Genomic DNA, 20,353 nt, shown 5'->3' on the forward strand with positions numbered 1-20,353 from the left:
ATTATAGTTTCCTGAAAATATTTTGAAAATAAAAGATCACACATTATTTTCTAAATAACAGCATTATCTTTAAAATTCAATGAGCTTTAAAGCATTACATATAAACATGCTACTCAAATATTTTAAAAAATAGAGTCAAAGACATTTTTTAGCTTCTTAAGCACACTCGTTTGGGAACTCATGTTTACCTGTGAGTTTTCAGATATAATTTCTATGTTTAGAAATGCACAAAACTGGATATGTATATTTTATTTTTGAGATTGTTATTTTGCTATATTCTTGGCCCAAATCACCATTAAAATAAAATTAGGTTAAAATACTAAATTGACTTATAAAATTATAGTAAATTGTAATAAAAGAGTTCTTCTTTTTTTTTTTAACCATACTAAAATGGCTTTGTGTATCATGTTTTACAAAAAAACGTATCATGTCACAAATAGTATATCATGAAAGTCTTGGTGATGGGCAAAAAAACAAGAACTTTTCTGTAGTTCTAATAAATGCAGACTGCTGCTATGACCACACTTGTCCATTTCTTGTCCATCTTTGTCTTTCCTTTCACCAAACAATCTTTTTTTAGCCTCTCTAATTTGAACAAAGTCTGAGGCTTTATCAGTAGGGGTAATCTGCATCCTCTTGTATCAATCACTGCTGCTGAGTTCTTTCTCACTTCTCTCTCTCTCTCTCTGCTATTAAGGCAATAAATTATTTAATAAATATTGGTTGCTTGATTTAAAAACAAAAAAACCCTTACCTTCTAAGTATCAGTTCTAAGACAGAAGAACAGCAAAGGCTAGGCAATTGGGGTTAAGTGGCTTGCCCAGGTTACACAGAAAGGAAGTATCTGAGGCTGTATTTGAACCCAGGACCCCTGACTCCAGGTCTGGAACTCTATCCACTGTGTTACTTAACAAATATTTATTAAATACCTACAAAGTTAAGAATATTGCACTCAAATGCTTATCTCTGCCACCTTCATTATGTGCATCTCTTTACCCTACTTGCCAATCTTCCTCGGTACAAGAAAGGGATCAGAACTATAACTAACCATTTTTGTACTCCTGGCGGGCATCATTGAGAATGGAGCTTCAAATGGGCTGTGGTCTTGGAGGAAAGAGGCCCATCTACTCCATGATACCATGAGTTTTCTAGGCTAGTGGGGTAAGGAACATGTATTTGGCATAAAACCACTTTTAGTGGGGTCCAGGAGAAATGGTGAAAGAAAGGGCAGGTACCCTTAGCAATAGTGTTTTAGGCATCCCCCCCCCACTTAGGTATGCCATTGCAAATCCACTTATTTACAAATATATGATGAAAAGAAAAGTTCTAAAAGCAATTACTAGGAATCAAGAAGATACTGGTTCAAATTTGACCTCAGACACTAGCTGTATGATCTTGAACAAATCACTTGACCTTTGTCTCAGTTTTCTCAACCAAAACACAGGGATAAAATAGCACCTACTTCTCAGGATTGTAGTAAGAGCAAATGAGATAATGTTTGTGAATTGTCTGCAAATTTTAAATGTCCATATGCTAGCTATCATTATTATTATGTTATAATTTACCAAAATTTCCCATGACTTTTTGTTAAAAGTAAATTATCTACTGCTCTGTGTGAGATAATCCTTCATTTGAGATAAAAAGTATTATTTTAAAATCTCATTGATATCACAGAAATTCAATTCGAGGAGCACATTGAAGAGAAATGAAAAATATTCTCATTGCTCTTTTTGTGGTGGTCAAAGAACTTAGTTTAAAAAAAAGGCAACAAGTAAAGGAAACCTCATGGTATACATAATAGGCCCACCGGATGTAGTTCATTCAATAAACTTAGGTAATATGTGGCATTCAAAAACATTTGTTCATTGGTTAATTACTATTTTCATTAGTGCCTGGCTGTAGTAGCTAGTTACTTTACACATTACTCATATCTCCCCAACTAAATTCTTTGTTCCTCAAAGACTGGAGCTGAAGATTCTTTCCTTTGTGCTTCTAAGATCACATCATTAGTAACTTTAAATAAATTTCTAACCACAAAAAGCTATTTATAAAAATTTCAATAATAATGAAAAGAGTTCAAATTGGTGCAAAATTATATTTATTCCTACTATAAAAATGGATCCAGAAAAATGGCTCTATTAAGACAGCATTTCTCATATACATCTGGAAGCAGCCTCTTAGAAATATGGTAAAGTATATCCACAATGATGCAATGAGACCTGATTTATATGGACACCAGCTTCCATACCCTTTTCAGATTTAAGTTCCTCAGTTTCCTTTTTCAGCTTTTCAATTTCTGATAGCAGTTCCAAGTTCTTCTTCTCTGACTCTTGCAGTTTGCTTATAGGAAGGGAAAAAGACGTATGTAATTAGTTAATAAGTTCTAGTTATTTCCTCACTTAATATATCATTTATATAACTGTTACTTAAGAGTTTTTGACTGAAAATCAATATTGGCCAAACTGAATTGTCAAATAAAAACTAAACCATGAAATCAAAGGTAGCTTTCAAATTCTGCTAGAACTTCTTTGGAATGGAACCATAAAACTGCCTTTATTTACTATTTTTAGGCTGCTTTACCATTATTGATTTATGAACAAGTATGTGAACTCATACCTTGAGAATATGAAGAAAAATTAACATTAATTTTGATGTACAATATATATATCTATATTGTATATGTTACATACAGTGGTATTGTATTTGCATGTATGGAAGGATTCCTGTTAAGAGCCAAAAATTTAAATAAAGTATCCTTGACTCTGAGTTAAAATTTTAAACATTCAAATAATTAAAGCTTCTATTTTTATGGGCTGGCTTTCCATGCAAAAACTGAAGTTGCAAATATATATACCTATATATACATCTATGCACATAGCATGCACATATATAATATATATACACATGGTTTTTTCCCCACACCATTTAAATTTTAGATTTTTAGTGGTTTACATTTAAGAATTTTGAATATTTGCAAAATGTTGCACTTTAACTATCAAATCTTTTTTAATCCCTCTATTAATCATCTATAATTTACTTGTAAAATGATAATATTAACATTCTTTTTTAATGAAGTTTTTCCAATTACATTCAAAAATAATTTTTGAAAATTGTTTTCTGACATTTTGTGATTCAGAGTCCCATTCCAGAGGCACTAAATAATCTGATAAAGATTATACCAGTGCTTTCATGCAATATGTATTTCCATATTTTTCATGTCATAACTTCAGACCTATATTGCTAATAATATTAAGATTCTAAACAGTCAGAACTATAGTGTCCCCCATTTTGGTGTTAAACTTCTGAAAGCCCTTACTGAAAAAAAAAAATAAGATCATGATTTTTAAATTCATAAAAACGCTAAGTATAATTGAGAATCTTTAAAAAGCACATTACAATGTACCCTGGAATATGAGATCAATAGAACTACAAAAGGTCTGCATGGTATTGATCACAATTTTAAGATGATTAAAAAAAATTTAGCTCAATCTGCATTTCTAAAATACAGTTGTTCCTTGATCATAGAGGGCTTTTAGAAATTATGTAGTCTATATATTTTAATTTTGTGGTTCAAATAATATTTCTAAATAAATAAAGAACAAACAACACTGAGCTATATTAATACTTGTCCAAATCAATTTATAATTATATTATCAAGGACAAATGTTGCAGATTCACAATAAATTGGGCCTAGAACTGAATGAGATCAAGCTGATTTACATTTGGAAAATTGTCCAGCACTTTTAATTATCACAATTTGCTCTCTACCACAAAAGCATAATATGTACACACAGAATATTCTTTCAGGAGTGTAGTTTTCTAGTTATAAGTCATGGAACAATATGATTCAAAAAGAATCAAAATTGAAAGTGTCTCAAAGGCATGGTATGTTACATCTGGGTAGTATTTCCAATGATGACTAGGAAAGTTACATAAAAGGATATCCACAGTCAAAATGTGTTAAGCAATCCAAGAGTGAGAAGTTAAGAAGTAAACAGCTCAAGTGCAGCACACAGCACTGCTACCCATTAAAAAGCTAAAAGAATTAGTGAGTCTTTAATGCACTGGGCAAGACTGACTATAAGTGATTTGTAGAGAAATAAATGGGTAAAAATCACAGGAGACAGGAGGTATAAGAGGGCTGAGAACTGTACTGATGAAGAGCTCAATCCAACCAAAAAAAGCATTTAATGAGCACCTGTAATGAACCAGATTTTCCACTAGGTCACAAAAACAAAGAGAAAAACGGGTTCTAGACTGAAGCAGCTTGTATTGCACTGGAAGGAGGTAGGGGCTGATGTTTTAATTTAAAACAAACTATTTAAAATTATATAGAAATGAGTGTGTTTCATCTTTAGATTTCATTTCTTTAAAAAATTAACAATTTGTTGATACATTTTACAAGTTCACTTTTTTTCATTTAACCAACATCTACCTTCTCCCCCACCTAATCTGATCCTCTCCATTAATAAATACAAAACCCTTTAACATAACTTGTTTTAAAAATACATACTTCCCAGCAAACAACCAAAGAGTGTGTCAACAAAGCACATCTCTTGAAAACCAAAAGTCAATTGTTCACAGAACAAGATTGGATTAAACACTGATAGGTGAATTTAACCAGTTTTCTTGCCTCTCCTAGTTGACTTTATTTTTACTGGTGATCTCATTGTATCTCTTACTGGAATTACAGAGGTTCTGAAACAATGAAGTACGCAAGCAACAGTAAATGATTTTTAATACTATATTAAGAAGAAATGTGGAAATTAAGTTTTCTATTTTTTTCATTATAAAGAAAAATTATTTATGTATAGCCCATAAGTTTTTTAAAAATTGAATTAAATTAATTAATTTATTTATAAAAACCCTTACCTTCTGTCTTGGAGTCAAAACTGTATATTGGCTCCAAGGCAGAAGAGTGGTAAAAATTTAGGACTTCCCATCTCTAGGCCTGGCTCTCAATCCACTGAGCCACCCAGCTGCCCCCAGCCCATAAGTTAAAAAGCATGTAACTAAGGCTTCTTTTTAAATGACTTCTCACTCATTCAGGAAGTAGTTTATTTGAATTTATTATTCAATCTCACCATTCTGTTGAGATGTTCAGTGCTTTGACTTTATTAAGTTCTTCTTGGATGGTCTGTTTGGCTTTGATTTCTGCATCCAGAGCTGACTGTAATTCCAATCGAGCTGACATATCCAGTTTTGCAAAACGGCGCATCTTCCAAGGCATGTCCTAAAAACAAACAAAGAAAAATATGTTTGCACTATATTCTATAATATTCTTATCATACATACAACAGTTACTAAATAATATGGAAGATCCCCAATAATTTTACCTTTCTCAAGGAATAAAATGGAAAGATGATCTGCAAAAATTATAATTTTACACTAAATTCAAGGATAAGTTATTTAAAAGAGAAAAGATTCATTTTATACAAACATTCATTAATTTAATTGTTCAGTATCTAATTCTGAAATGGGAGTCAAAGTATTTGGTTTCTACTGAAAATGTTTATTATAGGTCAAAAATTAGAAAAGCTCAAAACAGTTTTCATGGTTTATTTTTCATTATCATTATTAATTCTTACATAAAATGGAAATATCTTACTGTTGCTCTTGTACCAAGGCTGGAATTTCTCAAAGCCTCCAATTCCTCTGTCATTTTAGAGGCTAATGCCTGAAGATACCCTCGTGCATCCTTTTCATCACTCACCCTAGAGTATTGAAAAATAAAAGACTGATGTGAAAACTCTCAAAATGCTATATATTTAAAATTTGGTGTATATGGAAGCTTTCTTCTTCATTTTTAAACCCTTAGCTTCTGTGTATTGGCTCCTAGGCGGAAGAGTGGTAAGGGTGGGCAATGGGGGCTAAGGGACTTGCCCAGGGTCACACATCTGGGAAGTGTCTGAGGTCACATTTGAACCCAGGACCTCCCATCTCTAGGCCTGGCTCTCAATCCACTAAGCTACCCAGCTGCCCCCTGGAAGCTTTCTTCTTATGGCCTTCTTGAGGTACTAACCCAGTAACAGAATCTGTGGGTCAATGGATATGAATGTTTTAGTCATTTTATTTGTATAATTTCAAATTGTTTTTCAAAATGGTTTGAACAATTCACTGCTTCACGAACAATGCATTGGTGTACTTATTATCTCACAATCTGTTCAAGATTGACAAATGACTGGGGGGTAGGGTTGATCATTTTTCCTAATTTGTAGAATGTGGTTTGCATTTAGTGATTAGGAGTTTCATGTGACTCAGGAGTCACAATTCTTTTGAGAGCTATTTGTTTACATCTTTTCATCACTTATATACTGGGGAATGGCTATTAGTTATACACATATGCATATATTTGTGAACTGTTATCTTAAATACTAAACACTTAGAGAAATCTGATATAAAGACATCCTCCCTTCATTTGACCACATCCCTTCTTATTTTAAGTCCATTAATTTTATCTGTGGAGAAGCATTTCAGTTTTTATAATCAGTTATCTATTTTCTCTTATGTAATTGCCTTTTTCATTTAGTTAAGAATACATATACTATCCATAGATGTGAGAAGCATATGACCTGTTTCTCTTCTAATTTTTTAATAGTATAACTTTAATATTAAAGTCCCTTGTCAATGTATTGTGAGATATGGTTTAAGGTATAAGTCTAATTCCTCTCAGTCTACTTCTTGTTTTCCTAGAAGTTTCTTATTGAAAATGGAATTTATGCTTTTGCCTTTATCAAACACAAAGTGATTGAGTTTCATTGTTTCTAATTCTCCCTTGTCTATTCTATTGCTCTGTTTTTTTCTTCTTTTTTGAGGTTCCATTTTAAAAAAAAATTATAGAATTCATTTAAATTGTCTAAGCCCCATGTTGGCAAACCTACAGCATGTGTGCCAGAGGGGGACACTTGGAACCCTCTCTGTGGGCATGCCCACTGTCACCTCAGTACAGAGTTTGCTACTAGAAAGCCAGAGGGCCGTGGGGCAGGGCTGCTCCCCTCCCCTTTGCCACACAGATTGCAGTTTGGGAACTTGGTCACTAAAAGTTTCACCATCACTGTCTCAGATTCTTTCCCTCTCCTCTCCACATCATAGAAGGGATCATCTGGGAAGCCAATTATATAAATTATGGCTTTCATGTTTCTAATTTTCAGTTCACTTTCTGGAAGTAACATTCAGAAGTTATTCTTCAAGTATTAAATTTGTAACTGTGTATAATGTCCCCTTAGGTCTACTCATTTTTGCTGTTTATTATACAATGTAGTTCTTTCTAACTTTAAAAAAAAAAATTAGCCCACTCATCGTTTCTTATGGCACAGTAGTATTCCATGACAAGCACATATTTTTGTTGCACTACACAATTTATTGGACTAATCCTGAATTGATGTGCATATTTCTGGTTATTTGTCACCAAAAAGATAGCTGCTATAAATTTTTTCCTCACAACCCTTCCAACACTTGTCAGTTTGCCCTTTTGTCATTTTAGCCAATCTGATGGATGTGAGATAACTCAGGATTGTTTAGGTTGGCATTTTTCTCATCAGTAGTGATTTAGAGCACTATTTCACATACCTATATAGGGCTTTGATTTTTTTGTCCAAAAATCATCTGTTCCTATCTTTTGCCTATTTATCAGTTGCGGGATGGCTCTTATTCTTATAAATTTAACAAAATTCTCAATATATTTTAGATATGAGACCTTTAACTGAAAGAGTCTATAAAATTCCCCCCCCCATTTTGTTTTCCTTCTAATCTTGTAAATGTATGTTTTATTTGTACAAAATAATTTCAATTTAATATACTCAAAATTATCCATTTTTATCTCACAAAGCTCTTCTATCTCTTGTTTACTCATAAATTCCTCTCCTACTCATAAATCTATATGTTCCCTATTCTTCTAATTTAATTGTGATATCTCTTTTTATGCTTAGAATCTAGACATAAATGATCTAGACTCTAGATCATGTATCCATTTTGATCTTAGTTTAGTGAATGGTAAAAGATATTGGTCTCCAGTTTCTGCTAAGCTACTTTCCAATTATCTAAAAAATTTTTACCAAATAGTGATTTCTTATTCCAAAAAACTGAATGTAGGTCTTTATCAAATACAAGGTAAATCTTTTACTATTTGTTGTATGTCTGTCCTGTCCACACCTTTCTATTTTTTAGCCAGTGCCAAATAGTTTTGATAATTACTGCTTTATAATACAACTTTAAATTAGTATTGCTGGACGTTCTTTCTTTATATTTTTTCATTAATTAGCTTTATGTTCTTGATCTTTTGTTCTTCCAAATGAATTTGGTTATTATTTTTTTTTAGCTCAACAAAGTATTTTTTCAGAGATTTAATTGGGTGGCATTGAATAGATAGGATTAATTACGTTGACTTTGTCCATCCATAAAAAATTACTATTTCTCCATTTATTTAGAACTGACTTCATGTAAAAAGTATTTTATAATTATATTCATGTAGTTCCTGGGTTTATTTTGACAAGTATTTTCGAAGTACTTTATATTATAGCGGTTATTTCAAATGGAGTATTTCTTTCTATTTCTTCTTGCAGTACTTTGTTAGTAATATATAAAAATTATGATAATTTACGTAGGTTTATTTTATATCCTGCCACTTTGCTAAAATTATTGATCGTTTCACCTAACTTTTTAGCTGGATATCTAGGACTTTCCACATACACCACATCATGTTGATTGCAAACAGAGATTACTTCTTTGACCATTCTGATTCCTTCAATTTCTTTTTTTCCTCTTATTGCTATTACTAGCATTTCTAATATCAGCCTAAATAATATTAGTTATAATGGGCATCCTTGTTTCACTCCTGATCTTATTGATAATTCTTCTAGTTTATTCCCATTATAAATAATACTTGTTGATGGTTTTAAGTAGATGCTTCATATCATTTTAAGAGAAAATCCATTTATACCATGTTTTCCAGTTTTAAATAGGAACAAGTGCTGTACTTAGACAAAAGCTTTTCCTGCAACTATTGATATAATCATATTGCTTTTATTTTTTAATATTAGTATAATAAATTATGTTGATAGCTTTCCTTATCTTAATCTATCCCTGAAAATTTGATATAAATCCTGTTTGGTCACAATAAATAGGCTTTGTGATATATGTTTCAATATCCTAGTTAGCATTTTATTTATGATTTCTACATCCATATTCATTAACAAAACTGGTCTATAATTTCTCTCTATATTTTGACCTGTGTGCTAACTTAAACATGCTTCTGAGTTCCTTTTGGATTTGCAACTTGAATACTTTTGTTGACCCATCAGAAACTATGTTTGGATTGTGTGCATGCTTAGGCTTAGATTTACTACTAACCTCATGCAGGTGTGGGTGGGATCTCCAGATATCTATCATATTTAACTTATCTAAGATTCCTTAACTGCTTTCTTATTTTTTTTTTTGTTAGATTTATATAGTTCTGAGGGAGGAAAATTAAAAGTTCCTTGCTAATATTATTTTGTTATCTATTTCCATCTGTACCTCATTTAGTTTTTCCTTTAAAAATTGAGATACATAACACTTGGTACATACAGCTCAAATATTAATAATGTTTCATTATCCAAAGTAACCATTCTCCCAAAATAATATAGTTACTCTGTTCATCTTTTCCAATTACATCCATTTTAATTCTAAGTCTGTTAAAGATCATGACTGATAAACCCTACTTTCTCTGGATTATGTGAGACATAGTATATTCTGTTCCAGCCCCTCACCTTCAGTCTATGTGTATCTCTCATTTTCAGAATGTTTCTTGTAAAAAACACATTGTCAGGTTCTGGTTTTTGATCCTTTCTGCACTTCCTTTTCTTCCCATGGGTGAATTCATCTCATTACACTCAATATCATAGCTGTGCATTGCTGCCTATTATTCCTCCTCTTTGTCCCCCTCTTCCTTTCTTTCTCCTGAATCCGTCCTCAGATGTCCAATTTCCTTTGACCAATACCACTCCAATTCACACCCCTTCCCAAAAACCCTCCCTCATCCTCTTCTATTGCTCTTCTAGTTCCAAATTGACCCACCTTTCCAAAGATCCCTTCGTCCTTCCCCCCTTACCTTTTTTCTTTTTTTTTTTTTAACATTTAATAATATTTATTTTTTAGAAATGTTAACATGGTTATATGGTTCATGTTCTTACTTTCCCCCTGACCCCCCAAACCACCCCCCCAAGCTGATGCATATTTCCACTGGTTTTAACATGTGTCATTGATCAAGACCTATTTCCAAAGTGTTCATAGTTGCAATGGTGTGGTAGTTTCGAGTCTACATCCCCAATCATGTCCGCCTCAACCCATGTGTTCAAGCAGTTGTTTTTCTTCTGTGTTTCCACTCCTGTAGTTCTTCCTCTGAATGTGGGTAGTGTTCTTTCCCATAAATCCCTCAGAATTGTTATAGATCATTGCATTGCTGCTAGTACAGAAATCCATTACATTCGATTTTACCACAGTGTATTGGTCTCTGTGTACAATGTTCTTCTGGTTCTGCTCCTTTCACTCTGCATCAATTTCTGGAGGTCTTTCCAGTTCACATGGAATTCCTCCAATTTATTACTCCTTTGAGTGCAATAGCATTCCATCACCAGCATATACCACAATTTGTTCAGCCATTCCCCAATTGAAGGACATACTCTCATTTTCCAGTTTTTTGCCACCACAAAAAGCGTGGCTATAAATATTTTTGTACAAGTCTGTTTATTTATGATCTTTTTGGGGTACAAACCCAACAATGGTATGGCTGGATCAAAGGGCAGGCAGTCTTTTATAGCCCTTTGAGCATAGTTCCAAATTGCCATCCAGAATGGTTGGATCAGTTCACAACTCTACCAGCAATGCATTAATGTCCTAATTTTGCCACATCCCCTCCAACATTCATTACTCTCCCCTTCTTTCATTTTAGCCAATCTGCTAGGTGTGAGGTGATACCTCAGAGTTGTTTTGATTTGCATTTCTCTAATTATTAGAGATTTTGAACACTTTCTCATGTGGTTATTGATACTTTTGATTTCTTTATCTGAAAATTGCCTATTCATGTCCCTTGTCCATTTATCAATAGGGGAATAGCTTGATTTTTTATACAATTAATTTAACTCCTTGTATATCTGAGTAGTTAGACTCCTGTCAGAGTTTTTTGTTATAAAGATTTTTTCCCAATTTGTTGTTTCCCTTCTGATTTTGGCTGCATTGTTTTTGTTTGTACAAAAGCTTTTTAGTTTGATATAATCAAAATCATTTATTTTACATTTTGTAATTTTCTCTAACTCCTGCTTGGTTTTTAAATCTTTCTTTTCCCAGAGATCTGACAAGTATACTATTCTGTGTTCGCTTAACTTATTTATAGTTTCCCTCTTTATATTCACCTAAGACCATTTAGTATTCCAACCTCTCTCTATGAAAAATTCTTCTAATTACTATAAAAGTGGATACTATAATAGTGAAAAGAGTTCATTACAGAGAATTACACGTAACATTTCTCCATGTAGGAATACAAATAATTAGATCTTATTGAAGCCCTTAAAGAGGCAAATTTAAAAAATATGAGATTTCTTATTTCCCTTCTGTTTCTTATTGACCTTTTCATGTTTCTCTTGATTTTTGTGGTTGAATATCAAACTTTCCATTTAGTCCTCGTCTTTTCCGTGCAAATAGTTGGAAATCTTCTATCTTGTTGAATGCCCAGACTTTCCCCTGGAAATATATAGTCAGTTTTGATGGGTAGGTGATCCTTGATTGTAGACCTAGTTCTCTTGCCTTTCTGAATATCATATTCCAAGCCTTGTGGTCTTTCAGTGTGGAGGCTGCCAGATTCTGTATTATCTTGATTAGTGCTCCTTGATATCTGAATTGTCTCTTTTTGGCTTCTTGTAAATTTTTTTTTACTTGGAAGCTCTTGAATTTGGCTATTATATTCCTGGGGGTTGTCTTTTCAGGGTCTAGTGTAGAGGCTGATCTATGGATTCTTTCAATGTCTATATTGCCCTCTTGTTGTAGAACTTCAGGGCAGTTTTTCTGAATAATTTCTTTTAGCATGGAGTCCAAATTTCTATTAACTTCTGCTTTTTCAGGAATACCAATGATTCTCAAATTGTCTCTTCTAGACCTGTTTTCTTGATCTGTCAATTTCTCAGTGAGATATTTCATGCATCCTTCTATTTTATCAGTCTTTTGACTTTGTTTTATTTGTTCTTGCTGTCTTGAGAGATCATTGGCTTCTACTTGCCCAATTCTTGTCTTTAGAGACTGGTTTTCTGCTATAAGCTTTTGATTTCCCTTTTTAATTTGGTCTATCCTGTTTTCCTGCTGTTTGATTTTGGTCTCCAATTTCCTTATCAATTCTTTTGATTTGGGGGCATCTTTTTTGAATTGCCCAATTCTAGCCTTTAGAGACTGGTTTTCCTTTTCAATCTGGTCATTTCTGATCTTCGATTTACTTGCCTCACTTTCCAATTGAGAAATTCTGCCTTTTAAACTGTTATTTACTTGCCAGATCTCTTCCATCTTTCTCATAATCTCAGATTTGAACTCTTCAAGACCTTGTGACCTGTTTTCATTTTTTTGGGAAGGTTTGGATATGGTTACTTGTTTGTTCTCCTCTGCTGCTTGCTCTGTTGTCTGGATTTTTTCTGTGTAAAAGTTGTCGAGTGTTAAAGGTTTCTTCTTCATGTTTCTCTTCTGGGATTCCTGAGTCTGGCTTGCCATTGTGAGCTGTGTGCCCTCTCAGCTTTATCCTCATGCCCAGGGTCCGTCTGCGCTCTTTAGGCTCCTGAGGCCTCAGGTCTAGTTGTTCTAAGGGTCAAGCCTCCTGGTGGTCCCCTTGCTTGTTCTTCTGCCTGAAGCTCCTTTAACAGTCTCAGGGCACTGCTTCCACAGTCGTGCACCTCTCTGTGCTGGGTCCCCACTCAAGGTCCATGCCTGTGCTCAGGATCCGTGTCTGCGCCTACGCTCAGGGTCTGTGTTTAAAGTCCGTACATTCTTTAGCCTCTTGGGGTCTTAAGTCTTGCTGCTCTTAGGAGCAGGCCTGGAGCTGCCAATGACTTAATGAGTGCCCCAACTTTCTCTAACTCTTTTGCGCTGGCTTTGGTACTGTAGGTGGTATGAGGGGGAGGGGGTTGCTCAGCTCATGTTTTAGTGAGAGCTATTTCACCCCTTTATAGCATGGAAGTGCCCTGATTCCATGTACCTTCAATGCTACGCCTTGTTGTGGGGTCCTTTTGTTTGTCTGGATTTGTTTTTATGTCTTATTCAGGAGTCCTATATGCATGGGTTAGGAGAGGTCAAACAGCTGCTTTTTACTCTGCCACCATCTTAACCCGGAATTCCCCCATACCTTCTAATTCTTGTTTCATTCACTTTCCCCGAAATCCCTTCCTCATCCAGAGGACTATGCCCTTCTATTCTCTGATATGTGTTCAATTCTAAAAATTCCTCCCCTATCTTGCCCTAAGGGTCCTTCTCTATTCACTGGATATGTATTCACCCTTTCAACTCATTCTTTCTTCCCTCCTGTTTCTGTGGACATTAAGAAATTTTTTCTTTCTAATTTTGTATCTTGTTCTCCCTTTACCCCAGGTCTGATGAGAGTTGAGTTCCAGTATTACCAGCCCTCCACACTCTCTTCCCCTTTTCCATGGCAGTGCTTCCACTCATGCCTCTTCTATATGAGATAGCCATTCTACCCTACCTCCTCCTGGTCTATTCAACTACCATTTTGGCTCATTCCATTATAATCACCTTGATCTTGAGTCTTCCATCCATACATGCCCCTTTAAAATACCCAAGTAATGATGCCATTCCCAGGGACCTTAGATGACATTTTCTCATACAGGAATCAAACAATTTGATCTTTTGGGTTGTTTATGATTAGTCTTTTATTATCTTTGTATGTTTCTTATACATCAAATTTTCTGCTGAGTTCTGGGTTTCTCCCCTGGAATGAAACTCCTTTGATTCACTGAGTGCCCATTTTTTGCTTTTTATAATTATGCTGGACATATTGTTCTTGGTTGCAAGTCCAGCTCCTTTGCTCTACAAAATGCTGTGTTCTGTGTTCTTTTACTGTTGTAGCTGCTAAGTCCTATGTTATTCCAACTGTAGTTCCACAGTATTTAAATTGTGGTTTTTTCCCCCTTGTTGCTTGTAGTATTTTCTCCTTAAGCAGGGAGTTATAGAACTTCACAATGATGTTGTTTTTTTTTTTTAAGGGAATAGCTTTTATAAAAAATTATTTTATTTTTTAGAAAAATTTTCCATAGTTACATGATTCATGTTCTTACTTTCCCCTTCACCCCTACCCACCAACCCCCCCCCCCCCCGCATAGCTAACGTGCATTTCCATTGGTTTTAACATGTGTTGTTGATCAAGACCTATTTTCATATTAATAGTTGCATTGGTGTGGTGGTTTCGAGTCTACAATCCCAATCATGTCCACATCAACCCATGTGTTTAAGCAGTTGTTTTTCTTCTGTGTTTCCACTCCTGTAGTTCTTCTTCTGAATGTGGGTAGTGTTCTTTTCCATAAATCCCTCAGAATTGTTATAGATCATTGCATTGCTGCTAGTACAGAAGTCCATTACATTCGATTTTACCACAGTGTATTGGTCTCTGTGTACAATGTTCTTCTGGCTCTGCCCCTTTCACTCTGCATCAATTCCTGGAGGTCTTTCCAGTTCACATGGAATTCCTCCAGTTTATTACTCCTTTGAGCACAATAGTATTCCATCACCAGCATATACCACAATTTGTTCAGCCATTCCCCAATTGACGGGCATACTCTCATTTTCAAGTTTTTTGCCACCACAAAGAGTGCAGTTATAAATATTTTTGTACAAGTCTTTTTTATCTATGATCTCCTTGGGGTACAAAGCCAGCAGTGGTATGGCTGGATCAAAGGGCAGGCAATCTTTTAGCGCTCTTTGGGCATAGTTCCAAATTGCCATCCAGAATGGTTGGATCAGTTCACAACTCCACCAGCAATGCATTAATGTCCCAATTTGGCCACATCCCCTCCAACATTCATTACTCTCCCCTTCTGTCATTTTAGCCAATCTGCTCAGTGTGAGGTGGTACCTCAGAGTTGTTTTGATTTGCATTTCTCTAATTATTAGAGATTTAGAACACTTTCTCATGTGCTTATTGATAGTTTGATTTCTTTATCTGAAAATTGTCTATTCATTGTCCTTTGCCCATTTATCAATTGGGGAATGGCTTGATTTTTTTATACAATTGATTTAGCTCCTTGTATATTTGAGTAATTAGACCCCTGTCAGAATTTTTTGTTATATTTTTTCCCAGTTTGATGTTTCCCTTCTGATTTTTGGTTGCATTGTTTTTGTTTGTACAAAATCTTTTTAATTTAATGAAATCAAAATTATTTTACATTTTGTATTTTTTTCTAACTCTTACTTGATTTTAAAATCTTTCCTTTCCCAGAGATCTGACAAGTATACTATTCTGTGTTCACTTAATTTACCACAATGATGTTCTGGTGCATTTTCATCTTTGAGTCTCTTCAAGGTGATAATCAGTGAGTGGATCCTTTCTATTTCTATTTTGCCTCTGATTCTAGAATTTCTGGGTAGTGTTTCTTAATGATGTCTAGGAGTATGGTGTCCAAACATTTTTTTTTTAACTTTCCAGGAGTCTGACAAATTCTTATATTGTCTTTCTGATATATTTTTCAGGACAGTTGTTTTTGTGATAAGATGTTTTCATATTCTCTTATATGATTTCATTTTTTTATGTTTGCTTTTTATTTCTTATAGCCTTAGGAAATCATTAACCTCCTCCTCTCTAATTCTAGTTCTTAATAAATCCTTTTCTTCTATGAGTTTCTGGATTTCTCTTTCTATTTGGGTGATTTTTCTTTTATAATTTTATTGATTTTCTTGCATTGCTCTTATTTTTTTCTAATTTTTCTTCAACCTCTCTCATTTGTTTTTTGAGGTCTTTTTAAAAGATCTTCCAAAAGTTCTTTTGCAGCTTGTGTCCATTTATCATTTTTTGGTTGTTGTTATTTTAGCAGGAGATGATTTTACTTCACTCTCTCCCGAGTTTGAGCTGGGATCTTCTCTGTTCCCATCAATAGTTGGGTTCTTTCTCCTCTGTTCATTCATTTTTTAAAAATGGAGTGGCCAGGAATAGGCTTAATTATTAGCTTTATGCTAGAATCCTAGGGTTCCTAGGGGAAGGGGGATGGTATCTTAGATTTCAGGATTTTTTGTGTTTGTTATTTATTGGGCCCTATTTTGCAATTTTTATAGGGTCAAGTGTAATCCCTGCTTCTCCTGCTCAAGCCTCAGTCTTTGGTTGACCTCAGAGCCCATGGACACTTCTGCCACAGTAGATAGCTGAATGCCTCCTGAATGAAGGATGTATAAAGTTCCCTGGACACTTCCTTAAGATGGTAGATTACTTTTCTTAAACTTGTTAACTTATTCATAATACAAGAATGAATAATAAAATTTTCTAATATGGGAATGATTTGGTCTAGGCCAGTGATGGCAAACCTTTTAGAGACTAAGTGCAACACCCATGCTGCATGTGAGCCCCACCCCCCCCACCTTACCCCAGACAGGGAAGGGAAGAAGCATTCCCATTGGGCTGCCCCCCCTCCTGCACATGTTCCTAGGCTATTGTAGACAGGAGTTTCTGGCTTTTATACTATGACTAAAAAGGAATAGGGAAGGTAGAGTTGAAAGTCAGGCAGGAAAAAAATGGAGAAAGGCCTTTAATAGAACTAAGAATATACCTGAGGTGTTAATGGGAGAGAAAAAGTCTGATTATTTTCACAGACTCCCAACCAGAACTGCTAATGGTAGCCTTAAAAAATTAAGGCAGAAGTATGATGTAGTTACATGTGCTCTAAACCAGATTGTTTTGAAGAGTCACATACTCCAGTCTCTTAGAAAGAAGGGGGGGAGGATATTCTAGGACCCAAGATTTTTTTTTTAAATCTTTACCTTCTTTCTTGGACTTGCCCAGGGTCACACAGCTGGGAAGTGTCTGAGGTCATATTTGAACCTAGGACCTCTCGTCTCTATGCCTGGCTCTCAATCCACTGAGCTACCCAGCTGCCCTCCATCTTGTTTTTTTTTAACCCCTTACTTTTCATTTTTTGGAATTAATACTTTGTATTGGTTCCAAAGCAGAAGAGTGGTAAGGGCTAGGCAATAGGGGTCAAGTGACTTGCCCAGGGTCACACAGCTGGGAAGTGTCTGAGGCCAGATTTGAACCCAGGACCTCCCATCTCTAGGCCTGGCTCTCAATCCACTGAGCTACCCAGCTGCCCCTTGGCCTTAAGATTTTGTAAATACCTTGCAAAGGGGCTATTCCTGGACAATACTAACCTCTTAGAAAAGAACTGAGCATATGTTATCTGGGGTGATCTGATTTAGCAATCTTAAATTCATCTTCTAACTGGGACTAGTGCAAACCTTACATGTAGTACTAGATAGTACTGAAGTCTATGTAAGTCCCTAAGTTGGAAGCTAGGACTCACTGTTAAGGGAGAAATATGTCAACTGTTTGTTAGAGTGAGTCCATTCTGCTGCTTTGCAGTTTTTATGGGGTGAAATAAAGCTTGTCCTGTACTTCCATGTATTGATATCTTGAGTGCTTATACAGGAAAAGAGTATCTTTTTTACTCACCTCATAGGAGGTCCACACACAAAACTATACTCTGAGGTTCTCAGAGTAAACTCAGAATTAGGGCAAAATGAGCAAAAGAAATGATTCTTAAAGAAACTATTTAAGATACAATCATGTAAGCCCAGAGCTTGGGGTTTTAGAACATGAGGTACATACATATTATCTTACACACCCTGCAAGGTAGCAAATAGGTATTATTACTTATCTTACAAAAAAAGATCTGGAGATTCAGAGAGGCTAAGCAATCACAAGAGCTAATATAGTGACAGAGGTAGGGTTTAAAACCCAGATTTTTTAAAAGTTAAGTCTAATTAATTAATTAATTGAGAATATTTTTCCATGGTTACATGATTCATGTTCTTTCCCTCCTTCTATCCCCCCTCCAATAGCCAAAGAGCAATTCTACTGAAAACCCAGATCTTATTGACTCTAGGTATAGTACACTATACATTATGATACCCTGCTTCTCCTTAACTTTTCAAGTGTTTATGACAGGCAGCTGAGTGGTAAAGTGGATAAGAATGCTGAATCTGGAATCAGTAAGACTTAAGTTTGAGTCCTGCTTCAGACACTTTATTAGTTATATCCCTGGGAAAGTCACTTATCTTCTCTCAGCCTCAGTTTCCTCTCCTAAAAAGTGGAGATAATAGTACCTACCACCCAGGATTATTGTGAAGATCAAATGAAATAATATATTGTGAAGATCAAATGAAGATCAAAGGAAATGCTTAAAACCATTATAAAACTGCAAGCAATAATAATGATGAAGTCATATAATCCAGAGTGTAAGGTCCTTAAAATTATGAACCATTGAGCCTACCACAATGCCTCCTCATATGAGCAGTGAGTTAATCAGTATTTGTTGAATTTAGTTTTTTTTTTAAATCTAGACTAGGAACCATTTATCATCTTTAAAATTAAAATTTATGTAGGAAAATGTGTTAGAAGTTTCTACTTGGAATATGTGGGCTCCTGTCCCAGTCTCAATGACACAATGCAACTCTAAGCATAGGGCGCCCTGATCAGAAACAAGGATCCTCACTCTCGGTAGATGGGCAAGTCAGTGTACCTTGAAGGAAAGTCTCAGGTGGAGGGTTTCATTGGATAAAAACATAGGCATTGTACCTTAATGCATGCATCGATGTTCAACCAAGCCAGGAAAGAAGGGAAAGTATTGCAGACACTCCTTATATATATATAAGACTATTTCCTCCAGTCTGTGACTCAGAGGTGAGAACAGAAGGAGGGCAATACAATTTGGCTGTGGTGACTTTTGAGTTTCATTTTTGGGTGACATGACAGGATAGCCAAAGGATGGATAGTATCTATGTTCTTATCAGAAGGTCTGGGATTGGACTAATAATTGCCTAGAAAAAAGGGATACAATTTTGGAGGAGCCTATCATAAACTGTACTCTCAGACTCATGAGATATATTGTACTTGCAAAGGCCTTTCTGCTAATTAATACTTTCACCATTAGAGTATGTCAGGTCCAGAGTCTGACATTCCACTTGAAAGTCATTTGATCTAAAAGTTATTTATAAAATGGATATGTGTTTTTTGGAAGTTCTTATGGAAGCCACATTGTTTGATTCTTCATGTGATGAGAGGTAGTGTGAAAGAGTGAAACAATGTGAGTTAGTCTGTATGACTCAGGTCCAATTCCCAAATCAAATATTGCCTGGCTATGTGACACACTTCGACCAGTTTGTTTAACCTATGTTTTACAGTTCCCTCCTCTATTATATACTACTACTTAATCTCAAAGTTTTGAGAAAAATACTTTGTAAATCCTAAAGAACTATATAAATGTGGACTGGTATTATGAGCACCATGTGCCTTACCTTTACAATTAAGCTGTAAACTTCTTGAGGGCAAGTGCATTTTCTACTCTTTTACCCAGAGCTAATACACAACAAAATCTGTAGACTGACTAGACTGTCTTTAAACAATAGCTTTCATGCTAAGTGGTTTCCCTGAAATGCTGATTTCCAATGTACTCGTATCGACTATTTCCTAAACCACACTGGAAAACAAATCAGTAACCTCTGATAGCAAATACAAAACTCAATATTCATTCTTCTAAACATTTTTACAATGACATTGCCCTCAAGTTCCTTTCCCCCCATATCCATTATTTTTTCTCTTTTGCCCCTGCTCACTGTGGTCGTGACAAGAAAGGAAGAGGTTCTAGACTGCAATCAAACTTATGGTGTGTTTAGCACTGAAAATCCTACTGTAATATAATTTCTTTAAATGGAAAACTATTTTCTATATAACATTACACTGTAATCCTGCTTGTTGTTAAAAATATGTCCTCTAGAAAAGTGCACAAATTGTGTACATTTAGGGACTGTTAGCTGTACCACACAGAACACACTCCAAGTTACATTTGCATTAGTTAAAGCTTTATTTAAATAGAGACTCTGATTTTAAATTGATATCAAAACACTATCAACTGGACTGAGTTTCCTTAAAAAGATATCATTTGTTTATTTGTTTTTATTTGGATTTTAAAATGAGACTCCTCATTTGGGAGAAGAGAAGATAGAGGGCAGCTGGGTAGCTCAGTGGATTTAGAGCCAGGCCTAGAGATGGAAGGTCCGAGGTTCAAATCTGGCCTCAGACCCCTCCTACCTGTGTGACCCTGGGCAAGTCCCTTAGCCCCCATTGCCTAGC

At 35.1% G+C, this 20,353-nt stretch overlaps 1 protein-coding gene across 1 annotated transcript in view; it reads right to left on the minus strand.

Moving 5' to 3' along the window:
- LOC123247970 (serine/threonine-protein kinase MRCK alpha-like) overlaps positions 1 to 20,353 on the minus strand; it is a 426,637-nt gene that overhangs the window by 72,209 nt on the left and 334,075 nt on the right. Inside the window, exons 18-20 of the mRNA XM_044677091.1 lie at positions 5,609 to 5,714; positions 5,085 to 5,233; positions 2,249 to 2,340 (exon numbers count right to left, since the gene is read on the minus strand). Coding sequence (XP_044533026.1) covers positions 2,249 to 2,340; positions 5,085 to 5,233; positions 5,609 to 5,714 — 347 coding nt within the window. The remainder of the gene's footprint in view (positions 1 to 2,248; positions 2,341 to 5,084; positions 5,234 to 5,608; positions 5,715 to 20,353) is intronic.

Source organism: Gracilinanus agilis, chromosome 4, assembly GCF_016433145.1.
Source record: "Gracilinanus agilis isolate LMUSP501 chromosome 4, AgileGrace, whole genome shotgun sequence".
NCBI lineage: Eukaryota > Metazoa > Chordata > Mammalia > Didelphimorphia > Didelphidae > Gracilinanus > Gracilinanus agilis.